The 17,150-nt window shown below is 40.9% G+C and overlaps 1 protein-coding gene across 1 annotated transcript; it reads left to right on the top strand.

Annotated features, from left to right (window-relative positions):
* Positions 1-353: 353 nt before the first annotated feature.
* Positions 354-16,461, top strand: LOC125015017 (ceramide kinase-like). The gene is made up of 13 exons (XM_047596640.1): positions 354-1,384; positions 7,496-7,633; positions 8,188-8,310; positions 8,398-8,523; positions 8,618-8,684; positions 8,957-9,102; positions 9,955-10,029; positions 10,631-10,783; positions 10,886-10,991; positions 11,107-11,186; positions 11,701-11,903; positions 12,008-12,228; positions 12,328-16,461. Exons 1-13 carry the CDS (start codon positions 1,228-1,230, stop codon positions 12,413-12,415), a joined length of 1,683 nt encoding a protein of 560 aa, XP_047452596.1. The 5' UTR covers positions 354-1,227; the 3' UTR covers positions 12,416-16,461.
* The last annotated feature ends 689 nt before the right edge of the window (positions 16,462-17,150 follow it).

The raw sequence follows: 17,150 nt of genomic DNA, 5'->3' as shown, positions 1-17,150 counted from the left end.
ACACTGCTTTTATGCAGACAGAGGGGGTTGTAAGTAATCAAGAAAAGTTGGAACACCTGTAGGAATTAGTAGCACCAGCTTTTAAGGCTAATTGTTAACCCACTTCATTTTCCTTGAAAAGGCTTTTTTGTTTAATTCTGAAATGTACATTATTTTTCAGTTTTCAGTTTTGGGTAACCAAACCTTTTTTTTTTTTTTTTTTTTTTTTTTTTTTTGTACCTCTGGCTGTTCAGTACTTATCTTTGTACCATTTCGAGCTAGTCATTGGGCTTGCATGACTTGAATTGCAATAAATAACTGGAAAAATTAGGGTGTTGTAAAACTTTTGACCAGTAGTGTATATTCAATATAGAATAATTGTACTGCCACCCATATGAATAATTATTCTACATTATTCATTGTTGGAGAATCTTATGGAAAATGTGTGAGAGCTGAAATAAACAGATAAAAAACTATGATTCAGAAGTAAAATTCCATTGAGTCTTTATTTAGTAGGTGTCATACAAAAAGAGGAACAGGACAGAACTGTGTTGCTAAACACATCCTTGGGGCAGACTCTTTGTTGAGCCGTGATTCCGTAAGAGGACGTGATGACGACAGAGCCCACGGATTGCTGATGCTTTCAAAGTTCTGTTTAAAGTTGGGTTTGTGACCACGGCGCATAATTACTCACTAAACAAAGCAATGAAAACTGATAACTTCCACGCTTTTTAATTATTTCAATTCATTTGCCTATGTGATGCTTGATAAAATGTGACCATATACAAATTAATGATGTCATGATCAAGAAGGCGCGTATGTAGTGGTAGACCGAAAGATTAGAAAAGTATCAGCGACAATTCTTCATCAGAAAATCCTATCCTTTTGGGCCGACAATTTTCTGGATAATTAATCTAGTGATGATAAAAGTGTCACATTTTATGCGACAGAGCCGTGCCACTATAGGCCAATATTAGGGCAAGGCCAAAATGCTATCGCTTACTAATCTTAGTACGGATTTTCTGCAAGCTCTTGAATGCAGCACAAGCACCTCCTACATCCAGTGGAAAACCGCTATCTGTCAGGAAAAAAAAACATCCGAAATCCGCTACATGGCCACGTATTGTCGACAAAGTTTCGCTTTAACAAGTGTTTATTTTCGGGGTTTGTAACCTCCGGAAGCATGTCCGGACAGAGGTAACCGCACTGGGACTGCTGCTGCCTCCTCAGCCTGCAGAAGGTCGGAGCATGACGGACGGACGGACCCAGATGGAGAGGCCCGGCAGGCTCCTGCTGCTGTCCGAGCTCCGCGTCAGAAACGCTGCGTACGATGTGAGCCTGAGCCGGTCCCTGCTCACCTGGAAGAGACGGGTCTCCAGCCCGGTGTACCACCCGTTCAGACCCAGTAAGACCCGGATAATACGTCTGTCTGTCCGCGTTTATGTGTAGGCTATTTAATAGTGCCGCGTGTGATAAACAGAGTAAGGCAGACGGGACACAGAGGGGGCATGTAGCCGGGACTGAGACATTGTTGGACCTGTACACACAGTTAACTGTACAAAATATGACGTAGGATGCAACGTACTAATAAATGAGTCACGATATATCCGGTTACATAACTCCCAATATGTGGAGGTCACACTGAGGCTGCAGCTGGCAGGAGAAGGAACAATACAGAGCAAACCTCATGCATTCTCTACAGTATTCTAGATAATCTGAAGGGTTAAACAACACAATATCTTTAGTGCATTTGTTGATTTTTACTACTAATTTCCATTGATTCTGTGGTCACATGGAGTGTGAGTCCAGCATCCACTCTCCTTTAGCTCCAGCGACTTCCCTGAGAAATTTCTGGCTCTTTAGAGGCTCCACTATATCCACCACATCTGAAGAGCTCTGAAAGACAATGAGCTGCACAGAGCTGTTATTGAGCTGTCTGCTGCCTGTACGTCCATCACTCCTACCCCAATATCATTGACTGTCATTATTCAGTCATTTGATTTTGTGATGCAAAGTAACCGAGTACAGCTGCTCAAAGTGACTGTAGCTTATCAGCATATTTCAACCGATTGGTTTTAGTCTGTAACTTAACTGTTTAGCCTGCAATGACAGATTCTTGGCATCCCCCACAAGTCAAATCATTGATTGGTTTGTGAAGTGACAGAAAATAGATCCCCAGAGGTGATTTTCTTTGGCTGTTCTCTTTTTTAACCAGCATGAAGAGAGGGAAAAAAACCAAACCACCGAATACACTGAAATAAAATCAGAATATTTTAGTTTTAATGAAAAACTGCACACAAAATTATACTATGATAAAGAATGTACCCTGTTTGTGTTGTGATCAACAAATGAGCTATCTTCACAGCCTAGATCAACAGACAGGTGAGAAACGTTTTTACAAAACTGCAGATAAATTATGATTACTGACTGACCAGAGAGAAAAAAGAATCACAGTACTTCTTGGAGTCAAAACCTTGACAGGCAATAACTCAAATACATGTTACATACAGATGATGATTCAGTCCGACTGACATTTTACGTTGAAATCATTATATCTAGTATCCATCCATAAATATGTTTAGGAAGCGGAAACCCATGTCAAACATCTCAAAAACCGCCCACAAGTAGAGACTTCAGCTAACTTTGAATTATGCCAATTAGCCCATGTTTACTAAGGTAAGTAGAAGACTAAATTGGACTAAATTTGTAGTCCACAGCTAACTCACTGAATCCGTGGTGGCAGTGTCTTGCTGCTGCACGTCTCTGATTTGCTGATGTTGGTCAGCCACCAATTGTACAAGTTCTTCCACACAAAAAGATCAGAGAGGCCTGTAATTTTCATCATAGGTACAAAAAAGAAGATTGCATTGTCAGTTTTTTAAAGGATTTATTTGCAAATTATGGTGGAATTTAAGTATTTGGTCAGTAACAAAAGTTCATCTCAATACTTAGTTATATACCCTTTGTTGGCAATGACAGAGGTGAAACGTTTTCTGTAAGTCTTCACAAGGTTTTCACACACTGTTGCTGGTATTTTGGCCGATTCCTCCATGCAGATCTCCTCTAGAGCAGTGATGTTTTGGGGCTGTCACTGGGCAACACGGACTTTCAACTCCTTCCAAAGATTTTCTATGGGGTTGAGATCTGGAGACTGGCTAGGCCACTCCAGGACCGTGAAATGCTTCTTATGAAGCCACTCCTTCATTGCTTGGGCGGTGTGTTTGAGATCATTGTCATGCTGAAGGACCCAGCCACGTTTCACCTTTAATGCCCTTGTTGATGGAAGGAGGTTTTCACTCACAATCTCACGATACAAGCCCCATTCCTTCTTTCCTTAACACGGATCAGTTGTCCTGGTCCCTTTGCAGAAAAACAGCCCCAAAGCATGATGTTTCCACCCCCATGCTTCACAGTAGGTATGGTGTTCTTTGGATGCAACTCAGCATTCTTACTCCTCCAAACACGACAAGTTGAGTTTTTACCAGAAAGTTCTATTTTGGTTGTGACATTCTCCCCATCCTCTTCTGGATCATCCAAATGAAGTTCAAACTGAACATCAGAATGAGGAAGAAAGGGGATTAAAGTGACTTTGGACGTGGTATGGTTGTTGTTGCCAGATGGGCTGGTCTGAATACTTCAGCAACTGCTGATCTACTGGGATTTTCACTGACAACCATCTCTAGGGTTTACAGAGAATGGTCTGAAAAAGAGAAAATATCCAGTGAGCGGCAGTTGATGTGAGAGGTCAGAGGAGAATGGGCAGACTGGTTCGAGATGATAGAAAGGCAACAGAACCTTGAAGAAGATGGACTACAGCAGCAGAACACCACACCGGGTGCCACTCCTGTCAGCTAAGAACAGGAAACTGAGACTACAGTTCACACATGCTCACCAACACTGGACAATAGAAGATTGGAAAAACATTGCCTTGTCTGACGAGTCTTGATTTCAGCTGCTATATTCAGACGACAAGGTCTGAATTTGGCATAAACAACATGAAAGTATGGATCCATCCTGCCATGTATCAACAGTTCAGGCTGCTGGTGGTGGTGTAATGGTGTGGGGGATATTTTCTTGGCACACTTTGGGCCCCTTAGTACAAACTGAGCATGGTTTAAATGCCACAGCCTACCTGAGTATGTCCATCCCTTTATGACCACAGTGTACCATCTACTGACGGCAGGATAATGCACCATGGCACAAAGCTCATATCATCTCAAACTGGTTCCTTGAACATGACAATGAGTTCACTGTACTCCAGTGGCCTCCACAGTCACCAGATCTCAATCCAATAGAGGAACCTTTGAGATGTGGTGGAACGGGAGATCATTCAGTGTACTTGACTTTAGTGGCAAATGAGTTTATTTCACAGTTGAAGGTCTGGTGGTGGAACAGTTCGTCAGTCTGTAGGTGTGTCTTCAGTAATCACTTGGACTGTTGAGCTGTGAACTGACTAATATTCAGAGTACCAGGGCAAGGTTGAGGTGATTCTGTGACCCGCTGACCCACTGCATCCTCAGAAAGTGACCTTATTTCCACTACTGAGTCATTGTGTCCAGAGGCCTGTCATCTTCAGCTCAGCACTGATTCACAGTCTATTTAAACACAAACCAGAGCTGTGATGATGGAGACCCGGAGACCTAAAATAACTGCATTTGTTCTCAGCACATTAACACTCCCTTCAGTCTCATCCAAGTCACTGTCTCAGCTAACAAGACCCAGCTGTGTGTTGTGCACATGGCCTTCGTTTTCTCTGTCATGGCGACAGCAGGGAGACCTGCAAGATGCCTAAACATGAAACAAGACAGCAGTGTTTGTGTTATAATTGTCCTCCACTTGTGATACTTAATTGTCTGACCTCCTGATGTTGAATGTCTGCTGCTTCTGAGAGGTGCTGTTAATATTTCTGCAACATGTACTAACAATTGGGAAAGTGCACATGTAAAGATATAGTGTGAGATTAATTGTGCAGTGTACATGTCAGTATAGGGAGGCGGCACAGTGACTCTGTGGTTGGCACTGATGCCTCCCAGCGAGAAGGTCCGACTCGGACCTTTCTGGGTGGAGCATGTTTTCCCTGTGTCCCCGTGTCTGGGTTTTCTCTGAGTACTCCAGTTTCCTCCAACCTCCAAAAACATGCTTGTTAGGTAGATTGGTGATTGTAAATTGACCGTGAGTGTGAATGGTTGTTTGTCTCTGTGTTAGCCCTCTGATAGACTAGTGACCTGTCCAGGGTGTACCCCGCCTCTCACCAGATGACAGCTGGCACAGGCTCCAGCAACCCCCGTGACCCTAGTGAGGATGAAGTGGTAGTAGAATCTGAGATGAGAATACACAGAAACTTTTGAGTCTGAAATATCTGAGGGTAATTACTTAAGATTAGCTGCTACAGGCAACAGATCTCAAACACATCTAGTTGTGCTCATTCTTGCAGTGTATTCTACAGTTATACAGTAAAATCAGAAATAATCACTTGTTGCAGCCCTATAGTACATCCCAGTCAACACTATTTTAGGATTGGGACTTTTCTAGATGCTTGGGTGTTAAGTAACTGTGTGGTTTTCCTGCAGGGTTTTGTATTCCTTCATTCACTCGTCAATCAGACTCAGGTATGAGATTTAGTCCCCACAGTGTAGTGGGCCACCTCCACCTGCCAATTGGAGGTTTAGTGGTTGTGGTGCTCCTGTTAGGACATGTTTCTTGGTCTGATGGCTGAATTATGGGCGCCTTGTTGTGTTCTATAAGTCGACCGGCAGTTTTGCTCCAGAACAAGGCTAATTAGTTTTCATCAAGAACCTTAAAAAATAAAAGAAATTCCACTCGCTGTCTAAACTGCCAAACGACTCCAAACATGTTTGATCTTATGAATTAGTCTCAATTTGATTAATGTAATGTCAAAAATCACACTGGAATAAAGAGTGTTTCTTCAGAGGATTAAGAAGTATCAGTTTTGATGCGGTGTCCATCAACATCAGATCTAGCAGAAACATGCTGTCATCCCTGTAGCGCCTGGTCCAGTGTTGGATAGTTGTAGTTTGCTGGCTTGCTCTAGTTTGCTCAGCTTGTAGCTCTTAATAAAATCTGCTTAAATAAATGTTATTTAAAGGAACACATGAAAATGTCATTGGCATTTTAGAAAATTCTGTTGCTCTCTTTACTCCAAAAAATTAGATGTATATAATGAAAAGTATGAAAACCCCTCAGAATGACTTGGGTTTCCGCATTTTATCATATTTTATCATAAAATGTGATCTTCACACATATAGAGGTAAGACGATGTGCTTCAGGGAAATACACACAAACAGCTGTAATTGTTTGTGTCTTTACTGCCCATACGCGTAAAACAGGCCCATAAGCAGCAGAGCGGCCATGATGCTGCCTCACATTTGGTTTGATGTCTTTATTTTGGTTTGCCGTGCTCTTTTCACATTATGTGTAGTGCTGTGCATCTTATGAAACGATTCAATTTGGCTTCATCATTTAATGACACATTTTTCCAGTATTGATGTTAAGTATCAATCACTGTGTGATGTTTTTGGAAGGCACTGACTTCCTCTGTAGTGTTCTCCATGGACATTGTGCCTAAATGATGAACTCATTAACAATAAACTGATATCTTTTAAATCAATATTGGAAAATCTTTTCTTTCTTTCTTTTTACTCTCAATAGGCCTGCTATCAAGGGTAGTCCAAACTGAATTGTCTTTATTTATAAGAGTTTGTACAGTTGAAGACTAATGAATGTCTAAATTTGAGGTGAGTTTTGACTCTGTCCCTCTTGAAATTGGTAAAATCGTACTTTTCTCAAATGTAAGAATTTAGCACTTTTCTTTACCATAATATTAATGTGAATTGGATATCTTTTAGTTTTGGACTATTGTTAGAAAAAAAAAAAATTGTTTTGTCTCAGTGGAGCCACCAGAGTAAGGTGGCTCCAGGTAATGTTTGTCTGTACGTTAACTTGAATTCATTTACATTTGTGAAAGGCAAAATAATGCTGCTAACGCTACAAATAATTCCCTCTGTGCCATGTTGTTTTCAGGAACAGTGTAGCAGATAGTTGACAATGGCCCCTTACGTCTCATATTTCTCAGTTTTCCACAGTCGTCCATGTGAGAACGGCAGCATGATTTTACTCCTGAAAGCTGATCTCTGCACCATAGTTCCCTCCCCGTCCCCAGGGTTAACATTATGTAACGTGTACGCACATACCTGTGGATGTATGACATAGATATGAGTATCCTGAGATCGACTCTCAAGCAAAGGCAGCAAGAGATCTCTCTGTCACTTAAGCCGCATATCACCATTTGCTGATCTGTGTCAACTGCTGGTTTCACTTAATTTATTTAAATACTGTGAAATGGCTGCATCACAGTGAATATGTGGGTTAATTTCTCTTCACAGTGACATCATTCTGGAAAGTGAAAATGAAAGGTTGTCTGATGGTATCTACTTCAGATGTTGAAAATCAGAGAGGTCTCTCCTGGACAAGCTAAGAAATGATGTTTTCTATTCAGGTGTGTGCCACAGCGTGTCAGTGTCAGAGATCATCTCTGTCAGAGAGGAAGAGGAGAACGGCAGCAGACCTAGTGACGATGGCAGCTGGAAAAAGATCAAGGAAAGAGATGGAAAGGACTGCGGGCAGTCCTTTACAGGTACAAACACAGAACAATGTGGACAGCAAAGATTTTGAGAGGGCACGAGCCACATTTGGAGCATTACACAGTGTGCCGGTCAACTTGTGAGAATGCAGGGTTGGAAGAAGGGAATCAGATTTCACCAGGTAATCTGATGGTTTCTGCACTTGTTGAGTTTGCCTGATCAGTAAGACTGGGACATCACGTGATTTACACTTTACTGCTGGCTTTAGTGTTTTATTACATGTTTTAGACTACTGAAACTGTTGCATAAAGAACCCAACAAGTGTGACCCAGACTAACTTTCCACAACAAATTAAATAGCGTCAGGGTGAAATTGGGACAATTGGGCAGACTTCCTACCTTCCGACATCTGCACTATTTCTAGTTCTTCACTACCTACAAGTTTGTACAATTACAAGTCTGTGAAGTAACTTTGTAACCCTTTCAAACTTTAAAATTAGTCGTTCATACTGGTACTTTACTAAAACAAATTCATAATCTGGAGATATTTTACTGTGTCAATCAATAAATGGTATCAAATGACCAGTTTTGACATGGTTTCGTTTCAGTAATGTACGTGGATCGGTGTCGGCAGCACCGCTGGCGATGTGCTGAGGTCACCTTCACATGTTCAGACGAGACACTGTGTCAACGTTGGGTCAGCAGCATCAGAGACCAGCTCTCTACCATCAGTAAGACTTTACACCAGCAAACCCTCAATAGCACGCACTGTTGCCAGAAACTGTCTGTGACATGGATGTTGTGGTTTGTGTTGACAGCCAGCAGACCTAAACACCTACTGGTCTATATCAACCCGTACGGTGGGAAGCGGCAAGGCAAACGCATCTACGAGCAGAAGGTCGCCCCCTTGTTTGCCCAGGCGGGCATCTCCACACATGTTATAGGTATGGCCTTCATCACTTACATCTGCTGTTCAACTTCCTGTGCCAGAGATTTACATCTAATCTCTGTGTCTGTATGTACTGTTTGTTGTTATAGTGACGGAGTACGCCAACCATGCCCGGGATCACCTGAGGACGCAATCAGACCTCAAGAAGTTTGATGGGTGAGTTGTTTGGGGTTTTTTTTGCTCATTCCCGATAGAAGCTCCTTCATAAAAGAAATGCAAGTTAAGTATTCCATACTGTAAATATACTGAAGTCCAAGACAACTAATAAGATGTCTAAGATAGGTGTACCGCCAAAGTAAAAGCACTGCACTGAACACATCTCCTGGACTGCTTATGATTGGCTTGTGATTTATATATTTGATGATACATTTCTGATTAATCAGTCAGTTAACCTGTGGTGTGTTTCATTCTAACTTTGACCGGCTCAGTGTGGTGTGTGTTGGAGGGGATGGCATGTTCAGTGAGATCATACATGGGCTAATCTGGAGGACGCAGATAGATAGTGGTGTGGATCCAAACTGTCCAGATGAAACACTGTCTGCCTGCTCGCTCCGCATCGGAATCATTCCTGCAGGTAACACACATCCCAGTTAAAGACATCTATGAGCTGATCTCTCTGGCTGCACAGAGGGTAGTAGAGGCGTTGTGCGGTAAAGTTACATGACTTGAAGCATCAGTTGCATTGTTATGAAATTTGAAATTAAACTCTTTAGTCTGGAATTAGGTGCTGCTAACTCCCTATGCACTGATTTGTTTAGTTTAACTGTCCTTGAATTTTCTTCAAGACAAACTTTGCTATAAGTCATACTTCTCATTTTTAGTTTATCAGAGTATAATGGTGCTACAAATGAATGAAATAGGCATAGAAAGGTTTAAGAATCTCTATTAATATTAACTGAATGTCACACAGTAGAACACAGCCTCGTATAAAAGTGTTGATAGATTGTGTCTGCACAAAAAATGCATCCGAAACAACTAAATGTTGTATGTTAACAAAACATAAATAAACTGGGACATGACTGAGTGAAACTCTGAAATGATTTTAACAGTTGACAGACAGTCACAGAACGTGTGTTAGTTAGATACTAAGAGTGACCTTGTTTCTCAGTTCTGCTTGTTTGTGTCCTTGGTGTTTTCTGGTGCTCTGCTTAAGTGCTCTATAAATACGCTCACAGCCATCAGGGAGACATCATTTTCCTCTGCAGAAGCAGAGCAGAACACCTGGTCAATTAATGGCTGCTGTGATCACTGCAGGTGTTGGTGTTGGAAAATGTGCAGCTTCAAAACTGAGTGTGAATATTTGATGTTGTCTGTACTTTCAGTCATACGCTTCACCTTAATGCTTTTCACTGCTGAACATTAGGTAGTTGTTGGTTGTGTACTTTCTGCTTGTTGTTTCTTCTGACAGATATTGTGTGTGTTTCAGGTTCAACAGACTGTATTTGCTTTGCCACTGTGGGCACCAATGACCCTGTCACCTCTGCACTGCACATCATAGTAGGTTAGTTACGTGCTCTGCTTACACATATACTGTAATTATTCCAGAGGGTTTCATGCGTTCTGACTTGAAAATCTATGGGTCATTGAAGTGCAGAACTTAGCTATAAGAAGATGAAAAATTTTGCCAGTATTACACTACATTTAATTACTAATGGTTATTGAATAATAGTTATTATTAAAGTAATACTTATAAACATTTACTGGTTCTAACTGTAATATATTTATTTTTTTCATGTTGAATAGTTGGGTCAATATTTTTCACTATTCACTATAATTTCGAAAATAAAACTAAATCCATCTCCATGTTTTAAACTAGTTGTTTTGTGTTTTTGATAAAGAGAAATGAAATGAAAGAGAAGAGAAATGAAAGTCACACTCGTAGGTACACTAGTAAAAACAACAGTCCTGCTCATAATCTTAGCTTGTTGAACGGTAACTGAGAGAGCTGTTGATTCAGCTGTGTTTCTAACAGGATTAACATAAATTAGAACAGCCACGAGCAGTCATTATTGCATGTTATATTATAATGCTTTCCTAGATTTTAATTATGTTTCTTTGAAAATGAACATTTGAAACATTAACACATGTATATGTGTGTTCAGGAGACTCCCAGCCGATGGACGTGTGTTCGGTTCACCACAACAACACGTTCTTGAAATACTCTGTCTCCTTGCTGGGATATGGTTTCTATGGTGATGTGCTAACTGACAGTGAGAGGAAGAGATGGATGGGACCAGCCAGATATGATTTATCAGGTAGAAATGCAACTTGTATTGAGATGTTGACAACTTCAGCAATCCTAGATTATTCATCTGAATGTATGAGCTGGATTTGTGTTGACGTCCTTAATACTGCAGGTCTGAAAATGTTCCTGACTCATCATTACTACGAAGGAACAGTGTCCTATCTGCCAGCCAGAGGTATCATAGGAACACCGCGAGATGCTGCCAGATGTCGCTCTGGGTGAGAGCTTCATTTACAGACTCACATTATCAGCTTGTGATTGATTTCTGACTGGTGACCCCAAACCAACAACACAGTAACAAACAATAACGGTGGTGTTTCTGTTAATCTCCAGCTGTGTGGTTTGTCAGCACAACGGGCAGCTACTTTCAGAGAAAGCTGAGAAATACGAGATGGATAAAGTGTCAGATTGTGGTGAGTCAAACAAATAGATTCTAAACATGCTGAGAAGATTACTGAAATATATGTGCAAACACAAGGTGCTAGTGTGGCTTCATTATGTTGTATCCTCCTTGCATATCAAAGTGGGCCGTGGATAGAGCCCTGAGACACTCCAAATGATTCTCATGTACACAAGAAACAAGAATTAGCAACATTAATGTGAAAAGCCCTATGCATATAGTACCTTCTGAAAGTTGACACAAAAATATTTTTTCAATGTTCATTCATTTAGTTACACATTTCTTGACCACGGTTACTGAAATGTTCCCCAAATTCATTCCTGACTTCAGAAGCAGTAGTGGACAGAACAGCCTCATTGGCCAGTATCCTGGCTTTTCTGGAGTTCTGGTTTGATCAGATTTACAAGGTGTTTCACATTACAACTGCTTTTATTATTGATGCGATTCAGTGATAAAACATGATAAAACATTAGCCAAACTATGGAGAGCTCTCACACAACTTGTTTCTCTGGTGGTTTTTGTTTCAGAGAGTGATGAGTGGAGGACGGTCCGAGGGAAGTTCCTTGCTATAAACGCTGCCAGTATGAGCTGTGCTTGTCCTCGTAGCCCTAAGGGCCTCTCACCTGCCGCCCACCTTGCAGACGGCACAACTGACCTCATCTTAGTCCGCAAATGTTCCCGCTTCGACTTCCTCAGACACCTCCTCCGACACACCAGCAAAGATGACCAGGTACTATGATAGATAATTAATACGTGTTCTGATTTATGAATATTTCACGGAATGTTGAGGTTTCGTAACGTATGATCTCCTTCCCTTATTCTCTCTTACATCAGTTTGACCTGACTTTCGTTGAAGTTCACCGCGTACGGCGTTTCCGCTTCACCCCACGTCACTGTCAGAGTGATTCAGATCTGGAGTTGGACCTGCAGGAGAATAACAAACGTCAGATCTTCAGCCAAATCTGCCGAGACCACCCGGCCTGTGGCTGTGCGCCTGTCTACAGCAGCTGGAACTGCGATGGTGAAATCTTAACCCACACAGCCATCGACGTCAGGTATCACAACTTTCTAGAACTTTCTAAGTGTGAATTTGTCTTAATTATATTTTTCCTACATCTTTTCTCTAATTAAACTACTTTTCCATCGTTTCTCAGAGTGCACTGCCAGCTGATCAAGCTGTTTGCACGAGGGATTGAGGAACCGCCTGTGTTTGAGGATCTCTCCAACCCTTGTGCAATATAGATCTATGACCCCTGTTGTTCCCTTTCAGACACTGGAGACGTTTCTCTTTGTCTGTCACTGCTGCCTCTGCCATCATGTGACACCCATCATGTCTTTCACCATGTGACTCAATGGGATTTGCTGACTCAGCAGTGAATCATTTATGTTCCGTGTCTGAAAGATCAAAGTGATTTTGTCATAGACAGAAAGTCTGTCTGTCTGTGTAGTTTCCCAGTGTGAAAGTGTTCACTGGAAAGTAGCAGCGTGTTGCAGAACAGGAATCGCAGACCTGGAGAGTAAAGCTTCACTCTTAGATTTCAGATTTGTTCTAGCTGACTCTAGTGTTTGGCTCTTGATTTAGTTACTACTCCATTCATGAAAGTGAGGCTTTGTTTTGTCAGTATTTCTTTCATCAGTGCAACATGGGCTTGGTTACGTCTTCATTTCTGAGAAAGGTGCTTATATGTCATTGTCTATGAAATGACCTGTAGATCTTAGTCTTGAGTTTGTTCTCACTCCTTCTTTTCTGTTATGCCAGACTTGCCTCTGTCTCATGGGTGTATGGACTTGTTGAGGTTAGATCATATTAGTAGATTAGAGACACGTCTTATATAGGTTCAGTTATTATTTTGAATTATCTGTTACATGTTTATAGGACGCCAGGCACCTGCCAGAGTCATTCCCAGAGCCAGGTGATTGTTAGGTTTTGGGATTGATTCATTTTCAAGTAGAAAGCAAATCCCCTGCAAATGGACAGTAGTTATGGAGAAGCATAACGCCGACTTTTCCTCTCAGGCCTCTGCTTCTCAAACTGCTCTGTTAGAGTTGTCTCCAGGAAGTCCTGAGCTCAATCGTAACTTTAAAATTGTATTTTTACATATTTTAGTTTTTGGAAATTCAAGACAAAAATATGAAAAATGTCACACTTTAATTTCGGTCCAAAAAAGCTGCGTGTCAGTGTGGTTGGTGGCTGAGTAAGCTGAACAGCGCACAAGTGAATGTGAATCTTCCATTTCTGCTCAATATGCAAATGAACTCAGTCTGAGCAAAGACAAAACACAAAGAAAAATGCCTGAAGAATTACTGCTTTAACACACACTTAATGGTCAGATACATGTCTTCAGTATGAGTTCAAGCTGTAGCCGTTTATTTTCAGTACAACATGATGATCTGAATTTGTCTGTCTGGTTAATATTACCTCAAGATACTTAACTGAACCTTCCACAAATCAACAAAGATTCATAGGCAACACAAATATATTTTTGCAGACAAAACATTCTTAATTTATTTTATTCCACTGTTCAATGTCTCAATGAGATACCCTTGAGGGCCAAAAGTATGTGGACAGCTGAACATTGCTGCACAGGTGGGGGTAATGCTAAGACGCAAAAGGACAAAAGTGATGCAAAAATGTCAATACACCACTAGACAATTCGGAAAAGGACATAAAATGTAATGATTACTAAATCATAACGGCATCTTGCATTTATTTCCATTGCAATTATTTCCATCACAATTTGCATTGCATAAATAGACATAAATAGAGTAATCCCAACCACAAACTGAGGGCTTGAACTGTAAGGCATTGTGAAAAGTTTGGGAACCACCTAAGCAAGGAATGTGGACTGAGCTGTCTGCAAACTTTTGGCTGGAAGTGTTTGTTTATTGTCTAAGTCCCAAAAAAGTTTGTGTCTAAATTACTTCTCCTCACTGTGAGAGATGCGGACATGTCAATTGTGGGATTGTTGAAGAAAACATGTCTGTAAAGTCCAGTGTTGATATTCAACCATCGTGTCCATGGGTAACACATTCACAGCACATTCTCCTTGACTCCTACCTGATCTCTGTAGCTGCTGCTCACTGTGTCCACTGGGTTCATTTTCTTCACAAATGCAATCTGCATGTAGCAGAACCACCTGTACTGGTATTTTGCTAAGGTCCACACTAATATTATAAGAGTCACCAAGAACTAGGGATGGTGATGTCTTGTCTGTTTCTTTGATTCATGTATACTGTATATGTTCATGTTATCTGCACAGAGAGTGAACTCATTAAATCAGTTATGTGGGAAATGATTTTAACTTTGGACAGGAGATTGAACATCAGCACTGGACTGTTTGTTTGTTTGTTTGTTTGTTGACCAGCAGTCCTGTTTCCTTTCTGCAAATGTCGAGCTGGACTCACGCTGATGGAGGAGGGAACCAGTAGCAGCTCCCGGTGTTCCAGACACCAACCAATCAGCCATCAGCTTTATCCTGATCTTAATCTGACCAAAGGCCAGCCGGGGTTTACTGATGTAGCCGTCAGTCTGTGTGTCTGATTCTGTTACAGTTGTAGCTAAGCCATGTGGTTTTCACAGGTTCAAACTTTCAGCCCAAATCGAAACCGATCCATGAAAACGGCACACGTTTCTGAAGTACACTTAAGGATGTTAAAAATTCCAAAATGTTGATTATAGTGACTATATTGAATGAATGGCTCACAGATTGAGCTTTTGTAGGAAGCAAGCAGACCTGTGAAAACCCTCAGCTATGTTGATTTATCTGATAAAGTTGTATACAGTCAAATTCTGCTGTAAACCCCCACACTACAAACCAAATGTTTTAACTTGTGCACACAGAGGTCGACTGATGATAGATGACTGAAGTTGATTTTTAATTAGGAGAGGATGACTAATATGTATTCACATTTAGCCAGCTCTGATTGTTAATGAAGTGTATTAGTATTTAGGCATTATTGTGACATTTTGTGCTTGATCAAAGCTGCAAATGGTCCATTGCATGATTACAGGAAGTAGTTGGTATGGAGTAAATGTTGCCACTGTAACTATTAAAGAGTAGTTTTGCTAAAGTTTTGATCTAGCAGCTGTGGATGTTGCTTCTTAACAATGTTGCAGGTGTACCTGCAGGAAAGGACAAGTCCCTCCAGGAAAATGGCATTGCTTAATGCTATCTAATGAGATAGTGACCAGTCTATCAGGCAAGCTCACAGCTGGCAAAATGGAGGCATGCAATCCCATACATTTTATCTTTGTACCCAGCTAAGTTTACTATGCACTTCCTCATTTATTGTAAACTGGAAAGTGGCGGGTGGGCGAACATGATGAAGTCAATGTTCACCAGAGGTGAAGTAGTCATGACATTTTTGTTTATGTTCTTCATCCCATTGTGAACTCACTCCATCCATTTATTTATCTAGGGATATTTCAGTTTTGAATCCAGACGTGACCAGACCTTATTTACACCCACATAACTGCCCACAGTTAATTCTGAGTTGTAGATGTAGGAATTATGACAAGACACTGCAGTGTCACCCACTCGGTGAAATGAACAACCTAAACTGTTTGGAAATTAGTGGCAAAAGCATGAGGTCTTGTGATAATGATGACATGTATTCTAGTAGTCAGCAAGCTAGCTATACCGGACAATAACGCACAGCTGGTGAAGGAAAGGGAGCAGCTTTTGCTATGTCCTATTTTTTTATTATTTACAGGAGTACAAATGCAGTATATCAGCGACATGCATCTAATATAATAACATCCTCAACTTTGCAGACTCCCTCCACAATAGTAAACACTGTCAAGACAGTTTGAATGAGATGATGCTGTCAAGAATGTTGCTGATATACGACAGTGTAGAAAAACTAATTTTAACTTGGATGTAATCAAACCGTCTCTAGCACTGTGTTAAACATGTAGGATAAACTACAGTTAGATATTATGCGTAGCATCATTTAATCATATTTATTTTTCTGATTAATAATGTAGCTTGTAAATCCAAACACACTTACTGGTTCATCTTTTGTCCCCGTATGATTTTGAGAGTCATTATTCTTTCTTCAGATTTTAGTGAAGAAATGATGTGTCAGCTCTGTGAAGCATTTGCTCACAGAGTAAAGTCCTGCTTACAGGGAAGAAGTATATTCTCAAACACTGCAGTTAAACCTGACAGTAAAAACTATTTTTTTTCTAGCGAATCAGTCGACCTCTTGCTGTAATGTCACCTGTAAACTCTATCTTCTGCTGTAGCTGTTGCATTATCAGGAAGTAAAAGCATTTTCAACTCTCATTCTGTGTTCTTCTTCTGTGGCCCCTCTGAGGAGAATATTTCTCAGTGTCATCAATAATAAGCTAATGGTTTTGGGAAATTGTCCACGTGCCCCCAAACCCCTCAGTTTGCTTCATGTCGTGAGGGAAAACGCAGTTATAATAATTATTGTATTATCACATGAGACAGTCGTAAACACGTGTAGATAAACCTCCTCAGACTTACCTATACCGATACTGTTATTCTGAATTGCAACAGAAAACTAAATTGCATTTAAGTTGAACGTGCCTCACAAACTTGGACCAAAGTATGATCCGTGTTCCGTTCGGTCTCTACAGACTTGGCACACCTGGATTTTGGTGCTGTATGTTGTTCTTCCTGTCACATCCTTTCAAACTCAAATGGATGAGAAGCATCTGTGAGGTTACCTTGCGAAGCAGCTGGATTCTCGCGAGATCGCAGAATCATAAGATGACACGCAATCCATCTTGCCTGGCCTCAAGGTATATGCTTGTGGCCCAACCACAGAAGTTTGATCAATCCTTGTTCTATGAGGAACTACTGGCAGCTAAGGGAATGTTTCAGGGTTGACAATAGCGAGAAGCATGTCTTTAAAAAATACAATAATGTGCAAATTTTCGTCATAGACTACAAGAAAGGTATTTAGATGCTAACTAAATACCTAGCTGTACTTGCTGCTTGTTGCTTTC

This window comes from Mugil cephalus, chromosome 10, assembly GCF_022458985.1.
Source record: "Mugil cephalus isolate CIBA_MC_2020 chromosome 10, CIBA_Mcephalus_1.1, whole genome shotgun sequence".
Lineage (NCBI taxonomy): Eukaryota > Metazoa > Chordata > Actinopteri > Mugiliformes > Mugilidae > Mugil > Mugil cephalus.
The sequence above is the reverse complement of the archived record's forward strand: the minus strand, read 5'-3'. Positions and strand labels throughout refer to the sequence as shown.